The 15,233-nt window shown below is 45.7% G+C and overlaps 1 protein-coding gene across 3 annotated transcripts; it reads right to left on the bottom strand.

Moving 5' to 3' along the window:
* Positions 1 to 537: 537 nt before the first annotated feature.
* Positions 538 to 9,094, bottom strand: bmp2a (bone morphogenetic protein 2a). Of its 3 annotated transcripts, none has more exons than XM_087991643.1 (3): positions 8,852 to 9,094; positions 5,084 to 5,466; positions 538 to 1,741 (listed from the first exon to the last, which is right to left on the bottom strand). In XM_087991643.1, exons 2-3 carry the CDS (start codon positions 5,457 to 5,459, stop codon positions 897 to 899), a joined length of 1,221 nt encoding a protein of 406 aa, XP_087847769.1. In that variant the 5' UTR covers positions 5,460 to 5,466; positions 8,852 to 9,094; the 3' UTR covers positions 538 to 896. The 3 variants fall into 3 exon arrangements, with proteins under 3 accessions (XP_087847769.1, XP_087847772.1, XP_087847770.1); XM_087991646.1 differs by lacking the exon at positions 8,852 to 9,094 and adding an exon at positions 6,396 to 7,193; XM_087991644.1 differs by lacking the exon at positions 8,852 to 9,094 and adding an exon at positions 6,421 to 7,191.
* Positions 9,095 to 15,233: the final 6,139 nt, after the last annotated feature.

The following is a 15,233-nucleotide window of genomic DNA, read 5'->3' as shown; positions in this document are numbered from 1 at the left end:
CAGTTTGGTCAAACTAGATTATGTGGTTAAATCTTGAACCATCTTGAAATCACACCCTACTGAGTAAGAAACTGGAGTAATTTCACTGAAGCCAAGCAACCCTTGCGCCTTATGAAACTCCTAGCTGGCACACTTTCTTCCATTTAAAGATGGGATTTAGGACTTTTCCCAGCATTCACGCTTCACCTCACCAGAAGTTGAATAACGGGTCCATTTTGCCTCTGGCCTCTATCTAATTTAACCACCTGTAAACTACAAGGAGCAGCCCAGTGTTATTTTACACTGTTTGCTATTTAGACCTCACTACAATTACTTTTGTATGCATTCCAGTCCCTAAACCCTTCATCTTATTATCGGTAAGCTTTTCAAGATTGCTATGCCAAAAATTTTAATGTGCCACATGTCAGAAAGCGCTTTGAAATGTGGGACTCACGTCAGTACACGTTCTGAAACATTTTAGGTTCTTAGTTTGCCTGCCCCCAACTGAGAAAAAAGGTCTGATTGCAAGTTTTGTTTCAAGCATATAGACTTCAGACAGATGTGGATTGGCAATTTATGTACAAACCCTATATTTATCTTTGATTACATATAAATACAAATTAGCTATTTTCTAAAAAGTGGTTACAATTGCAATAAATACAAAATAGGAATTCGACCATTATACTTCATGTGTTGGGGGTTAAACCCATATAAACATGTACATCTGAAATACAATTAAACATCATTTAAAAGGAACAATTCTCTGATTAAAATATTTATTTTCCCAATTTCTTTTTAAGTAACCATAAATATATTTTCAAAATAGATGCTTCTATTTTGTTAATTTTTTTTTAATATAAATAGTGTCTTCATTGGGAAATAGTAAAGTGTCAAGTTTTTTTTGATAAATTTCTGCTTTAACGACATCCACAACCCTCCACAACCATATCTTGGTAGTTCTTTAATACAACTTTGTCGTATTCATCAAGATAAAGCATCGAAATGGGACTGAGGTCTGTGGGGACGCAACATGCCCTGGGAATGTTTGCATTGACTGAGTTCACCAATGTCTGCACAATGGCATGGTTTGTTGAGTTTAAGTGATCTGCCAATGGAAAAGGGCACTCTCCTTGGCAGTAAAAGGCATGATATCCCGGAGGTGCCACTATCCAGTCATTCCACCCCACGTCACTGAAATCCACATATAAAGGATGTCGTTTGCAGCTGGACTTGGACCTCTTCTTCGGCTTGTGTTTGACCTGACGCCTCACTCTTTTCTCAAGAGTGTGCCCTTTGCCATTGTGACTAAACGTCACCAATAAAGGCCTCATTTGAGGCCAGCTTTCTTCATCTTGATGCAAAGACCGACTGATCCTGACATGTCGCTTTGAATGTCTGCACTCCTTGTCCAAGTTAACGACTTCCACCATAAACCCATGGTTGGGCTGGCCCTGCGCAGTCCATCTCATAACAGAAGGGCTGACGTCAAAGCTCTCCCATTTGCTCACATTGTGATGCACGACCTTTGTGTCCAGCAACCGGGTAATGGGATCACTGGATGAGGACCCCGTTGCTTTGAGAATCTCATACACATTGATGCGATGATAACCACTGCTGGCATTAGCACAGGCTTTTTGCTCCTGCTGGCGGTAGATCCTCAGTTCTGCCGAGGTGATGAGCTCCTCCCTCGGTATAGAGTTTAAGTTGAAGAAAAAACGACGGACTACCTCTCCCCTGGCTCCAGGCAACTCCTCCATGAGTTCTAAGATGAGAAAGAGATCAGAACCACCATTAGCCACATTGCAAGGCTCACTGGTGAGGCCAATCTGTAACCATATGGAAACACAGAAATCACAACCACCCAATGTTTGAGTTAATGATTGCAATTTGTATTAACTACAGTATCAATATAAATGATAAATATGAATGTCATCATTCGAGACTTTGAATAAAATTATTTTCTCCCCTTAGCAATCTATTGTCACTGACAATATCTTAACCCTCTGTATATCTTAACCCTTAAATATGAGAAATTATTATAAGTAAATAACCTAATTTGATTATGTTCAAAATTCAACACAAACTACTTTCTTACTTCATTGCACTGCAGAGTTTGAAATGATATTTGCATCACAATGTTTGAGAGCACGCTTGTATTGGAGACAAAAGATATTTAAGATGGTCTGTTTATTTTTACTTTTAACCCTCAGCAGTTAGGAAGAGCAATAATAACCAGTGAGCTCCCACATGACCCGTGTTTGGTAAGCCAACTGGCATTCTTACTTTTGCGTCAGGGTCATTCGCCATGAACAGAACTTGACCACATTCTAAGAGATGGGTCTGTGCAGGGAATCCAGTGCTGAGATGTGTGAATAGCCAAGAATTCCATTATTAAAAAAAACTGCAAAAAATGAACAGTGCTTATTCATTTATGGAGGGTGTATTGAATACATTGCAACCAAGTAGTCAGGGGTACATGTAGAGTAACAGTGTCAGAGAATGAGCCTGGGTGGGTTACCCTTCAGAGGGTCAGTGTGGACTTGTTGGGCCGAAGAGCATGTTTCCACACTGTAGTGATTCTACGATAATTCTAGTGACTTGCCACATGCAGACTCAAGGTCCAAAGAAATATAAGGGGTCAGGAGGGGGAAGTGGAGGGGGTATAGGTGGATGAATCGGTAATGCATTCTGATTAAATCACATGCAACTGAAGTGTCCCTTAATGCCAGCGCAATACTGATCTGGACCAAAATATGGTGCCCCTTGATCGCCATGTGTGTGCCACTTTTAAACTCTCTGCCTCATACAAGAGATTGCACCATATTCTGCGATTACTTTTCAATGGTTTCGCCCCTGCAGCAGTTTTTTTTTAAATAGATCCATTCACATTCTAAACACACTGCATTATTTAACTCACTGCCAATATGCCCATCTGTGCATTTGTTCAAGTGTGCTGCATGGTATTAACACAGCTGGGAACACACAGATCTAACTATTTCAGAACTTGCCCTTGTTCGAAGATTATCCACCCCATGGTTAATTTACGGGGTCATTTTTTCACATTCATTTTCAGCTGCATTGGAGAGAGAAATGAACTGCATTTGTAAATGAATCTAAATAAAATTGAACTGCTAATGCATGCCTGCAGTTTGTGTGTCTGCAGTGTGTATCTGCAGTTAGTGCAATGTGTATGTGCATGTGGTCTGCTGTGTGTCTGCATCTGTGTCTGCATGTGTGTGTCTGCATGTGTGTGTGTCTGCATGTGTGTGTGCTGTGTGTGTGTCTGCAGTGTGTGTGTGCTGCATGTGTGCCTGTGTGTGTCTATAGTGCGTGTGCGTGTTGTATGTGTCTCTGCGTGTGTGTGCCTGCAGTGTGTGTGTGTCTGCAGTGTGTGCTGTATGTGTGTCTGTGTCTCTGCAGTGTGTACCTCTGCGTTCACAGAACTCTGCGGGCCTTAGGACCTCCTAGACACCTCAGCAGCCTGATAGAAGATTGGCATCAGATGCAGAAATTGAATTCCCTCTCTGAACACGGCGCTTTTATTTAGACTGACTGTCGTTCTTTTCCCGCGGGATGTAGGGGGTTCAGCGAAGAGATGCTGAGTCCATTTCCTTGTGTACAAAGTCACGCACGTGAATCCTAGAGTATGTACCACAGCCCTGCAAACGTTTAAGACACCTGTAACCCAACTTGAGGGAGGTTCGCGTCGAGATGATAAGTTAGCAATCTGGGTTAGTAATAAGTGAGCTCTGGGTCCCAGTGTGCCCCGATGAAAGCACTTGGGGATCAAGTTAATCCACTTGGCTTGGGATCTCATCTCCCTCTGCGCGGAAAGCTTTTGCAGATAACACCAGCCCCCGAATAAACTCTCACACACGCCAACCCCGCCCGAGCCTGTCCTCTTGCACTAAAGCCAATGCTAAACTCTGCAATATCAATAATTCACAGATCTGTGTGAAACGACAAGAGGATTAATTCTCCATCGTGTGTATGGGTGGGGGGGGGGGGGGGGGGGAGAATATTAAACTATCAAAACCTTGGTACCTGTGGGCTTGCGACCTTTGCTAAATAAATGTGACATCCCTCCTGAAACGAGGGGCTCTGGGAAAATAAAGGGAAAAAGCCTCTCGCAAACAAGAGGGAGTACACTGATAAGATAAGGCTCCGAGCTCCTGGGGACAAATATTTATGGTCGTTTTCGTTACACGGCTAATCAACTGGAATGTAAAACAAAATTCAGCCAATCATTTACCAAGTGGCCCTCTCGCTGTAATACGCAATGTATTTGAGTCGAGATATCCCACACTTACCCACCCCCTCAAAACAAAATCTTACCAGGGCTGGCAGTGGGTAACAGAGAGAGAGAATGAGAGTTTGTGCCCGCTCTGGAGGCTCACTGAGCTGCGAGAACCCTGTCAAAAGGTCACAAGGAACGCAAGAAGGGTCACTGGACCCTGAACGACAACTCTGGTTTCTCTCTCCACAGACCTGCTGAGTTTCTCCAACACCTACTTTCGGCTTCAAAAGAGCGCGATGTGTGCGATCTGGATTCCAATCAGCCCCCCTGCCGCCCTCCCAATCCTAGACTAGACAGGCTGTGTAGACAGTGAAGGATAAACAGATTTCTGACCCTATATATATGATAGTGAAGGATATAGACTTTTGATCCTATATATATATATATAAAATTGTGAAGGATGAAGGCTTCTGAACCTACAGACATGTAAAATAGTAAAGGATAAACGGACAGCTGACCCTATATATAATAGTGAAGGATAAAGACTCCTGACCCTATAATAGTGAAGGGTAAACAGATACCTGACCCGGTGTAGGAGAATAGTGAAGGTTAAAGACTCTTCACCCTATGTGTAAAACAGTGAAGGATAAAGGCTCCTGATCCTATACATATATATTCGTGCGTGGAGTTACCTCCGATGGGACTGGAGTTACCTGTGTGTCATATGTGGCTACATTGTTGCCCAGGGACGAGTTGTATGACGGGTTTTGATCTTATCCCCCAGACTGAGAGAACTTGGGGCAGAGTGTGTGTGTGTGTGAGAGAGAGAGAGAGGTCACTGAGGTGAACTGCCTCGCTTCACCTTACCTTCATGGTGGAAGCTCCTGACGGTATTGGCGTTGCTGGCCGACCTCTCGGGGAACTGGGAGAGCACCCAGGCGTCGGTCGCTTGTCCCCGTTCGGCTTCCTCGCCCGAGTGCAGCCGGTACAGGTCCACCATGTACTGCGGGATGACCGCGTTCCTGGCGGGGTGAGGGCGGCGCCGGAGGCCGAACATGTTGAGGAGCCGCAGCTCGAACTCCTGCAGCAGCTCCTCGGTCTGCGGGGGAGGCTGTGCCCGGCCGGAATTGGCGTACTGCTCGGCGAATCTCCTGCGGCCCACCTCGGGGATGAGTCCGGCCGAACCCCCGAATAAAACCTGACAGAGCAATAGCGCCATCAGAGATCGTCTACCGGCGGTCATCGTGTCTCTGAGAGAGAGAGGGGGGGGGGGGGGGGGGAGAGAGAGAAACGGGGTTTATTCCGGCATCACAAATGGTAATACACAGACACACACAGACACTCCCACACACACAGACACACAGATACACACACACATTCACACACACTGACATTCACACACAGACACATTCACACACAGACATTCACACACAGACACACATACAGACACATACACAGACACACACAGACACTCCCACACACACAGACACACACACACACAGATACACACACACATTCACACACACTGACATTCACACACAGACACATTCACACACAGACACACATACAGACACATACACAGACACACACATACACAGATACACAGACACATTCACACACACAGACACAACAGACACACATACAGACACACACAGATACACACACATACACAGATACACACACAGAGACACACACATACACAGATCAGAGAGTCCAGGGGACAGATATCGAAGGCAATATAAGGAAAAGATGTAGAATTGTTTAAAAAAAAGATTCTTCTTCCAATACAAAAAGAGTGAAGCAGAAACCCAAAGGCAGACTGGATGAAATCTCACTTTAATTTCGAGAAACCAAGAGTTAGAAAGAGAGAATTTTCTTTGGAGGAAAGGAAGGAAAGGAAAGCTAAGGAATTAATTGAAGCAAGGAAGACCAAAAGTGCACCCACACACGTGTGTGTATGTGTGTGTGAGAGAGACAGAGACAGCCGCCTTGTTTATGTTTGTCTGAGCTGTTGTGTCTGTCTGGAGTGGGACAGATCAGAGAGTTGAGGGAAGGTGGGGAAGGGGGGGGTGGATGGACAGCAGACGTACAGGTGCTCTGTCTGTCTGTCTCTCTCCTCAGTCCTTGGACTCGGCTGCAGCAGAATGCACAGCCGACTCTGTCCCTCACACATACACACCGTCTCCTTCCTGCGCCCGCGTTACCTTTCCCTACAACAGGCGCCCAGCTCAGAGAAAGCAGCGGTCCATTGAAACGCGGGCAGGTCCGCTAACTCCGTCCTCGGTTCGTTCTGGTCCCCCCCTCCCGCAAATGAAGGCGCCGGAACATCTGCTTTTGGGAGGGGGGAGATAAAGTTCAGGCGATTATTTCCCTCCTCTCCGCGGCTGCCTTGTTTTCTAGCATCTAGGAAGGGAGGGAGGGTTGTTGATGTGGAGGGAGGGTGGGAGGTGGCGGGGAGTTCGTTTCCGTGCCTGGCTCTTAGTTTATCCCTCCCGAGTCTCACAACGCAGGAGTCCGTCAATTTATTCCTCTCCTGGGACCGGCAACCGAACCAGCTCCGCTCCGTTCTCCCCTATCCTCTGCATTGCTCGCTGTTAATCCACACACTTTCACTCTCTCTCTCTCTCTTGTCCGGGCGTTGGGAAGATTTCCAGCGGACAGTACACCCCTTCTCGCCGATCAACAGGAGGCGGAGAGGGGGCCAAACATTGTTTTCAGACCTCTGTACTGAGAATGCAACCAAAAGGGGGACAGATTCCAAGCAAGTTGTCCGGTTTACTCACAAAGCCGCGGGCATTCAGCGCTTTACCAAAGTCCATCATGTCTCAAAGCCCATATATATATATATATATATAAAGACACACACACAGCAAACAGACAATCCAGACTGAAGAAGCAGGGTTTATATATAAATTCAGTAGGGTTATTTTAAACACTTTTTCCTGCTCCTGCTGACTAAAATAATTGAAAGGGGGCTTTATATATATATATATGTCCCGCTTGCCCGCTGATGTCACGTCAATGAGGCGTTGTGCCAATCAAATGCGATGATAATTCCTGTCACAAACTCGACATTGAGATCAGAGCAACAGTTTGGGGGTGGAACAACAGGCACTTTCTGCCTGGAGGATCAACCCTGGGGTAACAAACTGCGTGATTTTTTATGTTTCATTTATTCTTCTTGGGGGTGGGGGGTGAAGGGAAGGGAACTCCCTGTAGCGAAATAGACACATCCCATCTTTTTAACCCCCCACCCCCCACCCCCAGCCCAAAAGAACACACGGCCCTTTTAAAATACCCTTCCACACATGTATACCCTCCAACCCCCTCTCCTCCCCACCCCATCCAAATTAAATCTACCGGTGGTCATTCTCACTGACAAGATAGACCGGCTCTGGGGATAAAAGGCACCATTGCAAATAAAAAAGAATTCTTAACTTTAATTTCTCACCCTTCATTTCCCCCGCACCCCCCCCGCCCCCCCTCCCCCGTCAATAATGAAAAAAATAGATCCTAGAAACACTGCTTAAGGCGATCCAGAAATGAGGAATCTCTCCTCTGCAGTACGTGCAAGATTTATTTACTCTTGTTTATGTGGCGATATCATCTGGGCGCTCAGAGCGAAGGTATTGGGAACTCGCTCTCTGGGAGAGGCACGGCTGGGGTTACAGAAACCCCCCCACACAACGGGAGCTTCATTCATCCCGAGAGGGGTGGAACGGGGTGGGGTGGGGTGGGGGGGCTATTGAGTCCGAGTGTGGGGCGGTCCTGCCCCCCGGGACCGAAGTCTGTCAGTTTCTTTCGGACTTTATTTTTCATTTTGCTGGTAGTTTTCTTTTTGTCTGGTCTTGATCTATCAACGAGGAGAGTGGCCGGTCAGGGATGCGGGACAGGCACTTGTCACCCGCTTTGGATTTTTTAAAATACTCTCCCTCCCCCTTCCCCACACACCCCCTGAACGGAACAAGATTGGGTCTGATATGTACTACAGGGGAAACAAGAGAAGAGGGGGAGAGGGAGAAAGAAAGAGTGCAGAGCGCCAACTCCTGGTCAACACAGCAAAAGACCGGAGGGTTGAATTTTTCCAACTCGCTTTTTACAACGGCTCCTTTGTAAGTCTCGGAGTGCGAGAGAGAGGAGAAAGAAATCAAGTCGTCCCGAGTCTCGGCTCAGCACAGATCGGGTTGGTCTGGGCTGTTCAGCTAACAACACTAACCCACCACCCCCAGACACACACACACACACACAAACATAACAACCACTTCAATTTACAACTTTAAACAATCGGAAACAAAACACACAGTTTTCTTAAAAAAAAAACAAATCAAGTGTGACGCCGTGGGAAAATAAAAGGCAGTGGAAGAACAAGGTAAAAGTGTGAGAGAAAGAAACTTAACACCGGCGGCCGAACAAGTGAATGGCAAGAGAAAATAAAGCAACGACTCTGGGACATGGCTGTGGATTGGAGGCTAATGTTGAATGAAAATGAAGAGGGGAAAAGAAAGAAGGAGACAGAGGTTAAAAGTAATCGAAAGTGTGTCAAATGAATTGAGCATCCTGTAATCAGGAGCAGCAATTGGTTCCCTGTACTTAACGCAAATGATCAAATGAGTGAAATCTCCCCACTCCCCTTACCTGAAAGAGGCTGTTGCATTAGACCAGGCAGCTGCCCCTTATAACCCGGCTGCTTCTGTCAGCGGGATTTGATGAAAAAGTGCCGAACGGGAAGGAAAGACGAACCATCTCACTGGGTGAGCAAGTTCGGAGACACCAGAAGTTAATCTTTGCATGTGCGGAACAACATGCTGGGGTAGGTTCCGTGCGCCTGATTTAAAGCATCTTACAGCAACTCAGTTCTTCCGAGCGAATGACTTCACACTCGCTCATGCAACGGCTCTCTCTCTCTCTCTCTCACTCACTCACTCACTCGCCTTTCGTCTTCCTGCATTGTGGCTGGCATGGGGCATGTTTACAGCAATATGTGACTCATTCGTTTGAGATCTTCATCTAACGTCATTACATCACAGTGGATTTTTGTATTTTTTAGAAAAAAAAGGTTCTGTTTCAGAGTGTAAACAGGGTGACTGATGCTGTGTCTGTGACACAGAGAATTTCCTACACACTGTCAGAAGGTTTCTCCATCAGACAGAGACAGAGAAGTGGAGAAGTGTTACTTTAAAAAAAAACTGCACTCCTCGGATATCCGAGTGTGGAAAGGACTGTACATTTCGCCGCTAAAAGGTCCAGTTAACAGATGAGAGAAACTCATACATAAACACCATCGGGCGCTTGAAATCACAGGGTAACCGACATATCAAATCCATAATGCGCACAGCAATCTGTAATGGGAAGGGGACTGGTGCTGTAGGCAATACACGAACGAATTGCTGGAGAAACTCAGCAGGTCTGGCAGCATCTCTGGAGAGAGAAAGCAGTGGTAATGTTTCGAGTCCAGTGACCCTTCTTCAGATTTGCCAGACCTGCTGAGTTTCTCCAATAAATTCCGTGTGTGTGTGCTATGATCTGTGTGTGTTTGTGTGTATGATCTGTGTGTGTATGTGTATGTGTATGATCTCTGTGTGTTATGATAGTGTGTGTGCTATGATCTGTGTGTGTATGCGTATGTGTGTATGATCTCTGTGTGTTATGATAGTGTGTGTGCTATGATCTGTGTGTGTATGTGTATGTGTGTGTATGATCTCTGAGTCTATTATAATCTGTGTGTGTATGTGTATGTGTGTGTATGATCTCTGTGTGTGTGCTATGATCTGTGTGTATATGTGTATGTTTGTGTATGATCTCTGTGTGTGTATATGATAGTGTGTGTGTGCTATGATCTGTGTGTGTGTATGTGTATGTGTGTGTATGATCTCTGTGTGTGTATGATAGTGTATGTGTGCTATGATGTGTGTGTGTGTGTTTTGAATCTTTATTTAATTTCCGATGTTGTGATTGACCAAAGGTGGATAAATCCCCAGGACCTGATCAGGTGTACCCGAGAACTCTGTGGGAAGCTAGAGAAGTGATTGCTGGGCCCCTTGCTGAGATACTTGTATCATCGATAGTCACAGGTGAGGTGCCAGAAGACTGGAGGTTGGCAGACGTGGTGCCACTGTTTAAGAAGAGTGGTAAGGACAAGCCATGGAACTATAGACCGGTGAGCCTGACCTCGGTGGTGGGCAAGTTGTTGGAGGGAATCCTGAGGGACAGGATATACATGTATTTGGAAAGGCAAGGACTGATTCGGGATAGTCAACATGGCAATATGCATGGGAAATCATGTCTTACAAACTTGATTGAGTTTTTGATGAAGTAACAAAGAGGATTGATGAGGGCAGAGCAGTAGATGTGATCTATATGGACTTCAGTAAGGCGTTCGACAAGGTTGCCCATGGGAGACTGATTAGCAAGGTTAGATCTCATGGAATACAGGGAGAACTAGCCATTTGGATACAGAACTGGCTCAAAGGTTGAAGACAGAGGGTGGTGGTGGAGGGTTGTTTTTCAGACTGGAAGCCTGTGACCAGTGGAGTGCCACAAGGATCGGTGCTGGGCTCTCTACTTTTTGTCATTTACATAAATGATTTGGATGTGAGCATAAGAGGTAAGTAAGTTTGTAGATGACACCAAAATTGGAGGTGTAGTGGACAGCGAAGAGGATTACCTCAGATTACAACAGGATCTTGACCAGATGGGCCAATGGGCTGAGAAGTGGCAGATGGATTTTAATTCAGATAAATGAGAGGTGCTGCATTTTGGGAAAGCAAATCTTAGCAGGACTTATACACTTAATGGTAAGGTCCTAGGGAGTGTTGCTGAACAAAGAGCAGCACAGTGGCACAGTGGTTAGCACTGCTGCCTCACATCGCCAGAGACCCGGGTTCAATTCCCACCTCAGGCGACTGACTAGGTGGAGTTTGTGCATTCTCCCCGTGTCTGTGTGGGTTACCCTCTGGGTGCTCCGGTTTCCTTCCACAGTCACAAAGATGTGCAGGCCAGGTGAATTGGCTATGCTAAATTGCCTGCTGTGTTAGATGAAGGGGTAAATTTGTGGGTCGGTGTGGACTTGTTGGGCCGAAGGGCCTGTTTCCACACTGTAAGTAATCTAATCAAAGAGACCTTGGAGTGCAGGTTCATAGTTCCTTGAAAGTGTTGTCGCAGGTAGATAGGATAGTGAAAAAGGCATTTGGTATGCTTTCCTTTATTGGTCAGAGTATTGAGTTCAAGAGTTGGGAGGTCATGTTGCGGCTGTACAGGACATTGGTTAGGCCACTGTTGGAATATTGTGTGCAATTCTGGTCTCCTTCCTGTCGGAAAGATGTTGTGAAACTTGAAAAGGTTCAGAAAAGATTTACAAGGATCTTGCCAGGGTTGTAGGATCTGAGCTACAGGGAGAGGCTGAACAGGCTGGGCTGTTTTCCCTGGAGCATTGGAGGCTGAGGTGTGACCTTATAGAGGTTTACAAAATTATGAGGGGCATGGATAGGGTAAATAGGCAATGTCTTTTCCCTGGGGTCGGGGAGTCCAGAACTAGAGGGCATAGGTTTAGGGTGAGAGGGGAAAGATATAAAAGACACCTATGGGGCAACATTTTTACACAGAGGGTGGTATGTGTATGGAATGAGCTGCCAGAGGAAGTGGTGGACGCTGGTACAATTGCAACATTTAAGAGGCATTTGGATGGGTTTATGAATAGGAAGGGTTTGGAGGGATATGGGCTGGGTGCTGGCAGGTGGGACTAGATTGGGTTGGGATATCTGGTCGGCATGGACGAGTTGGACCGAAGGGTCTGTTTCAAGGCTATACATCTCTATGACTCTATGACCAGTCATAAAGACGTACAGCATGGAAACAGAACCTTCGACACAACTCGTCCATGCTGACCAGATATCCTAAATTTATCAAGTCCCATTTGCCAGCACTTAGTCCAAATCCCTCAAAACCCTTCCTATTCATAAACCCATCCAGACACCTTTACAAATCAGACAACACTCGATGTCATTTCCACACACAGGTATATATTAGACATCGCCTGGGAGTACCCAGGGAGGACAGGCATTGGGATTATTAAATAGAGAAAATGAGGTCTGCAGATGCTGGAGATCAGAGACGGAAATGTGTTGCTGGAGAAGCGCAGCAGGTCAGGCAGCATCTAGGGAACAGGAGAATCGACGTTTCGGGCATTAGCCCTTCTTCAGGAAATAGACCTATTATTAAATAGACCTATTTATTAGCCTTGTCTATTCACATACCTCACCCTCAACTCTGTGCACTGAGTGAAAGACCCAATAGCTCCCAATCTCACCCTAACCTCCAATCCCCCACTCTCTGATCTATCCCATTCCAGACACAGGCACAACACACCTGTGCTCCGGTCCCCTCTTGTCCCTTTTAGTTTAAATACCTCCTCTCTTCTGTCTCCTCCCTACGTACTTTCTTACTTGTCACACACAAATTAAAAAAAAAGATGATTGGAAAAACTGTCCCTAATTATTAATCAGTCTTCCCTGTGCTTATTCTTTGAATGGTTAGAGAGCGAGATCTCCTCTGACAGAGACAGAGAGAGAGAAAATACAGTCTGAAACCCGAACTGGAAATCTAAGTTATATACAACACAAACTGCTCAGCAGGTCAGACAGGAGCTGCGGAGAGAGAGAAACAGTTCACGTTTCAGCTCTGAGAGTGCTCAGGAGGAGAGATCCTAAGCGCTCGCTGATATCGCCAAACTCCGCTGCATTTTTTTTTGCAACGTTTTTTTTTTCTGTTTTCGCAAACGCTGACTGAACTGGGCCAACACGCCCTCCCCTCCCCATCAGTCACTCCCGGAGGGAACGAGCAATCCCAAATGAGTAAACGCTCGACCAAAGTTTCAAACAAATCAAAGGGGAAAGACCACGGGCAGATCACAGTGGCTTCCCTGTCCCCGCCAAGCCGGACGGCACTGCAGCCGTGTTTCTGCGCGCTTTCCCTCTTTCAGTGAAGGCAACACAGCTCAGCGAATGGCAACTTTGGGTTCAAGAAGAGTTTTAACTGGGTTGGGTTGTCACTTCTTGTTTTAAACGCGGCGAGATTATACTGTGGTCTTGTTTGAGCGAGATGTATTCAAACCTTCAGAAATTCCGAAGTGGCTATGGGTTTATTTCAGAGAATCCCCCACAGTGTTGGGGACAGGTCATTGGGCCCAACAAGTTCACACCCATTCCCATATTACTCCTGGCTAAAGCCGGCACATCCCCTGAACACTGTGAGCAATTTCCCATGGACAATTCACCTGAACTGTACATCTTTGGACTGTGGGAGGAAACCCGCGCACAGTCGCCCGAAGGTGGAATTGAACCCAGGTCCCTAGCGCTACAAGGCAACAGTGCTCACCACTGGGCCACGGTGACAAGCCCGTTCGCGATCTACATCGAATCCTTAGTCTCAAATTGGATTTTTAGAATTGGACCGAGTTAGAAAATCAAACTCAGCCTTCTTCTGGAAATTCTCTTCACTGATCTTGGTCGTTGGAGGGGGATATATTTTGCTGCAGTCTTCCAACCCAGACTCTCCCATGATCGTTTAGTCTATAGCAACAGCTTCTATGTGATAGTTCAGCTTTCAACTTTTAAGAGTGTGTTCAGATGCTGCGCCCCAGAAATGGAAAATAATTCCCCTTCCTGATTTGTTGTCCAGTGCACATGGGGGGGGGGGGGGGGGGTGCGGGGGAAGCAGAGCTATAATAACGTGGTGTGTATCAGTAGCAAGAAGTCCTTCACCATCCAACAACAAGACTGTGCATTTACATAGCACTTTGCTGATATTAAAACATCACAAGTTGCTTCTGCAATGTAAAGTCAGCTCAAAACTGACACCATGCCAAAGAAGGGGGCATTCTAACTACTGACCAACAGATTCATCAAAGGAATTAGTTTCACAAAGGATGACAAATAGATGAAGAGGTTGAGGGAGAGAATTCTCGAACTTAAGGTGAATGTCACCCTCGTCAACAGTGAGTAATGGAGGGAAAAAGATTGACAGGAGGACAGATTTCTCAGAGATTTGCCAAATTGGAGGAGGCTACAGAGATGCAGAGACATTGAGCAATGAACAAGCTCAGTAATAATACCAGGGAAAGTGATGCTGCAGATGCTGGAGATCTGAGTCAAGATTAGAGTGGTGCTGGAAAATCCTTCCTGATGAAGGGCTTTTGCCCGAAATGTCGATTTTCCTGCTCCTCGGATGCTGCCTGTCCTGCTGTGATTTTCCAGCACCACTCTAATCTTGACTCAGTAATAATGCCCTCCATCATCATTAATCTGCTATAGTCATTGTCTCAGTGAATGTGTGATATAAGGGTCCTTGGGCAAGCCATAGCTTGGCTTCATAGTTCAGCAAACATTAGTCTCTCCAAACAGGAAGGGCAACTTCCTCTATCAGATCTGTTCGATTTGGTGCTACATTTCCCCCCCATTGGGTACCTGCAGCATCTTACTCCCTTTGTGGTGGTTGGAGCCTGGGAACAAGAGTTCGCCTCTCCATTTTGTGAAGTTGCAACAGCTGCTGTTGTTCGTTATTTTTGCCAAATGCTAGAGGTAGAGTTTAAATTTGACAACAAATCACAACCCTAAATGTTGACAGCTAAGAGGCTGCTTATCTAGGATCAACACAGTAACTTTTAATCAAAATTATTATGGTGCAGATTACTTTTATTGTTGCTTTGAACTGTTCCACTGATCTCGGTCACAGATCGAGCTGATAATGCAAGTCGGAGGAGGTGAGATTCAATCCAACCAGAACACAGAAGTAGCTTTATTAGTTTGTAAATTGCATTCTCCTGATATTATCCATTTAGATCACCACTTCAACTCAATTGTTTTGGAGAAATTTGACAACAGCAATTTTTGTTTTGGAGATTTACTGGTAATCATGTAAAAATGAAAGAAAACCTATAATTAAAATGATATTTTATATTACTTATGAAGAAACAAGTTTGATTTGCAATACAGCTACTTAGTGTGCAACCCTTCCAGGCCTC

The sequence above is a fragment of the Chiloscyllium plagiosum genome, unplaced genomic scaffold (genome assembly GCF_037043375.1).
Source record: "Chiloscyllium plagiosum isolate Xiang-an unplaced genomic scaffold, Cpla_swu_hap1 HiC_scaffold_10, whole genome shotgun sequence".
Classification (NCBI taxonomy): Eukaryota; Metazoa; Chordata; class Chondrichthyes; order Orectolobiformes; family Hemiscylliidae; genus Chiloscyllium; species Chiloscyllium plagiosum.
Note: the sequence above shows the minus strand (reverse complement) of the source record. Positions and strands in the feature narration are given on the sequence as shown.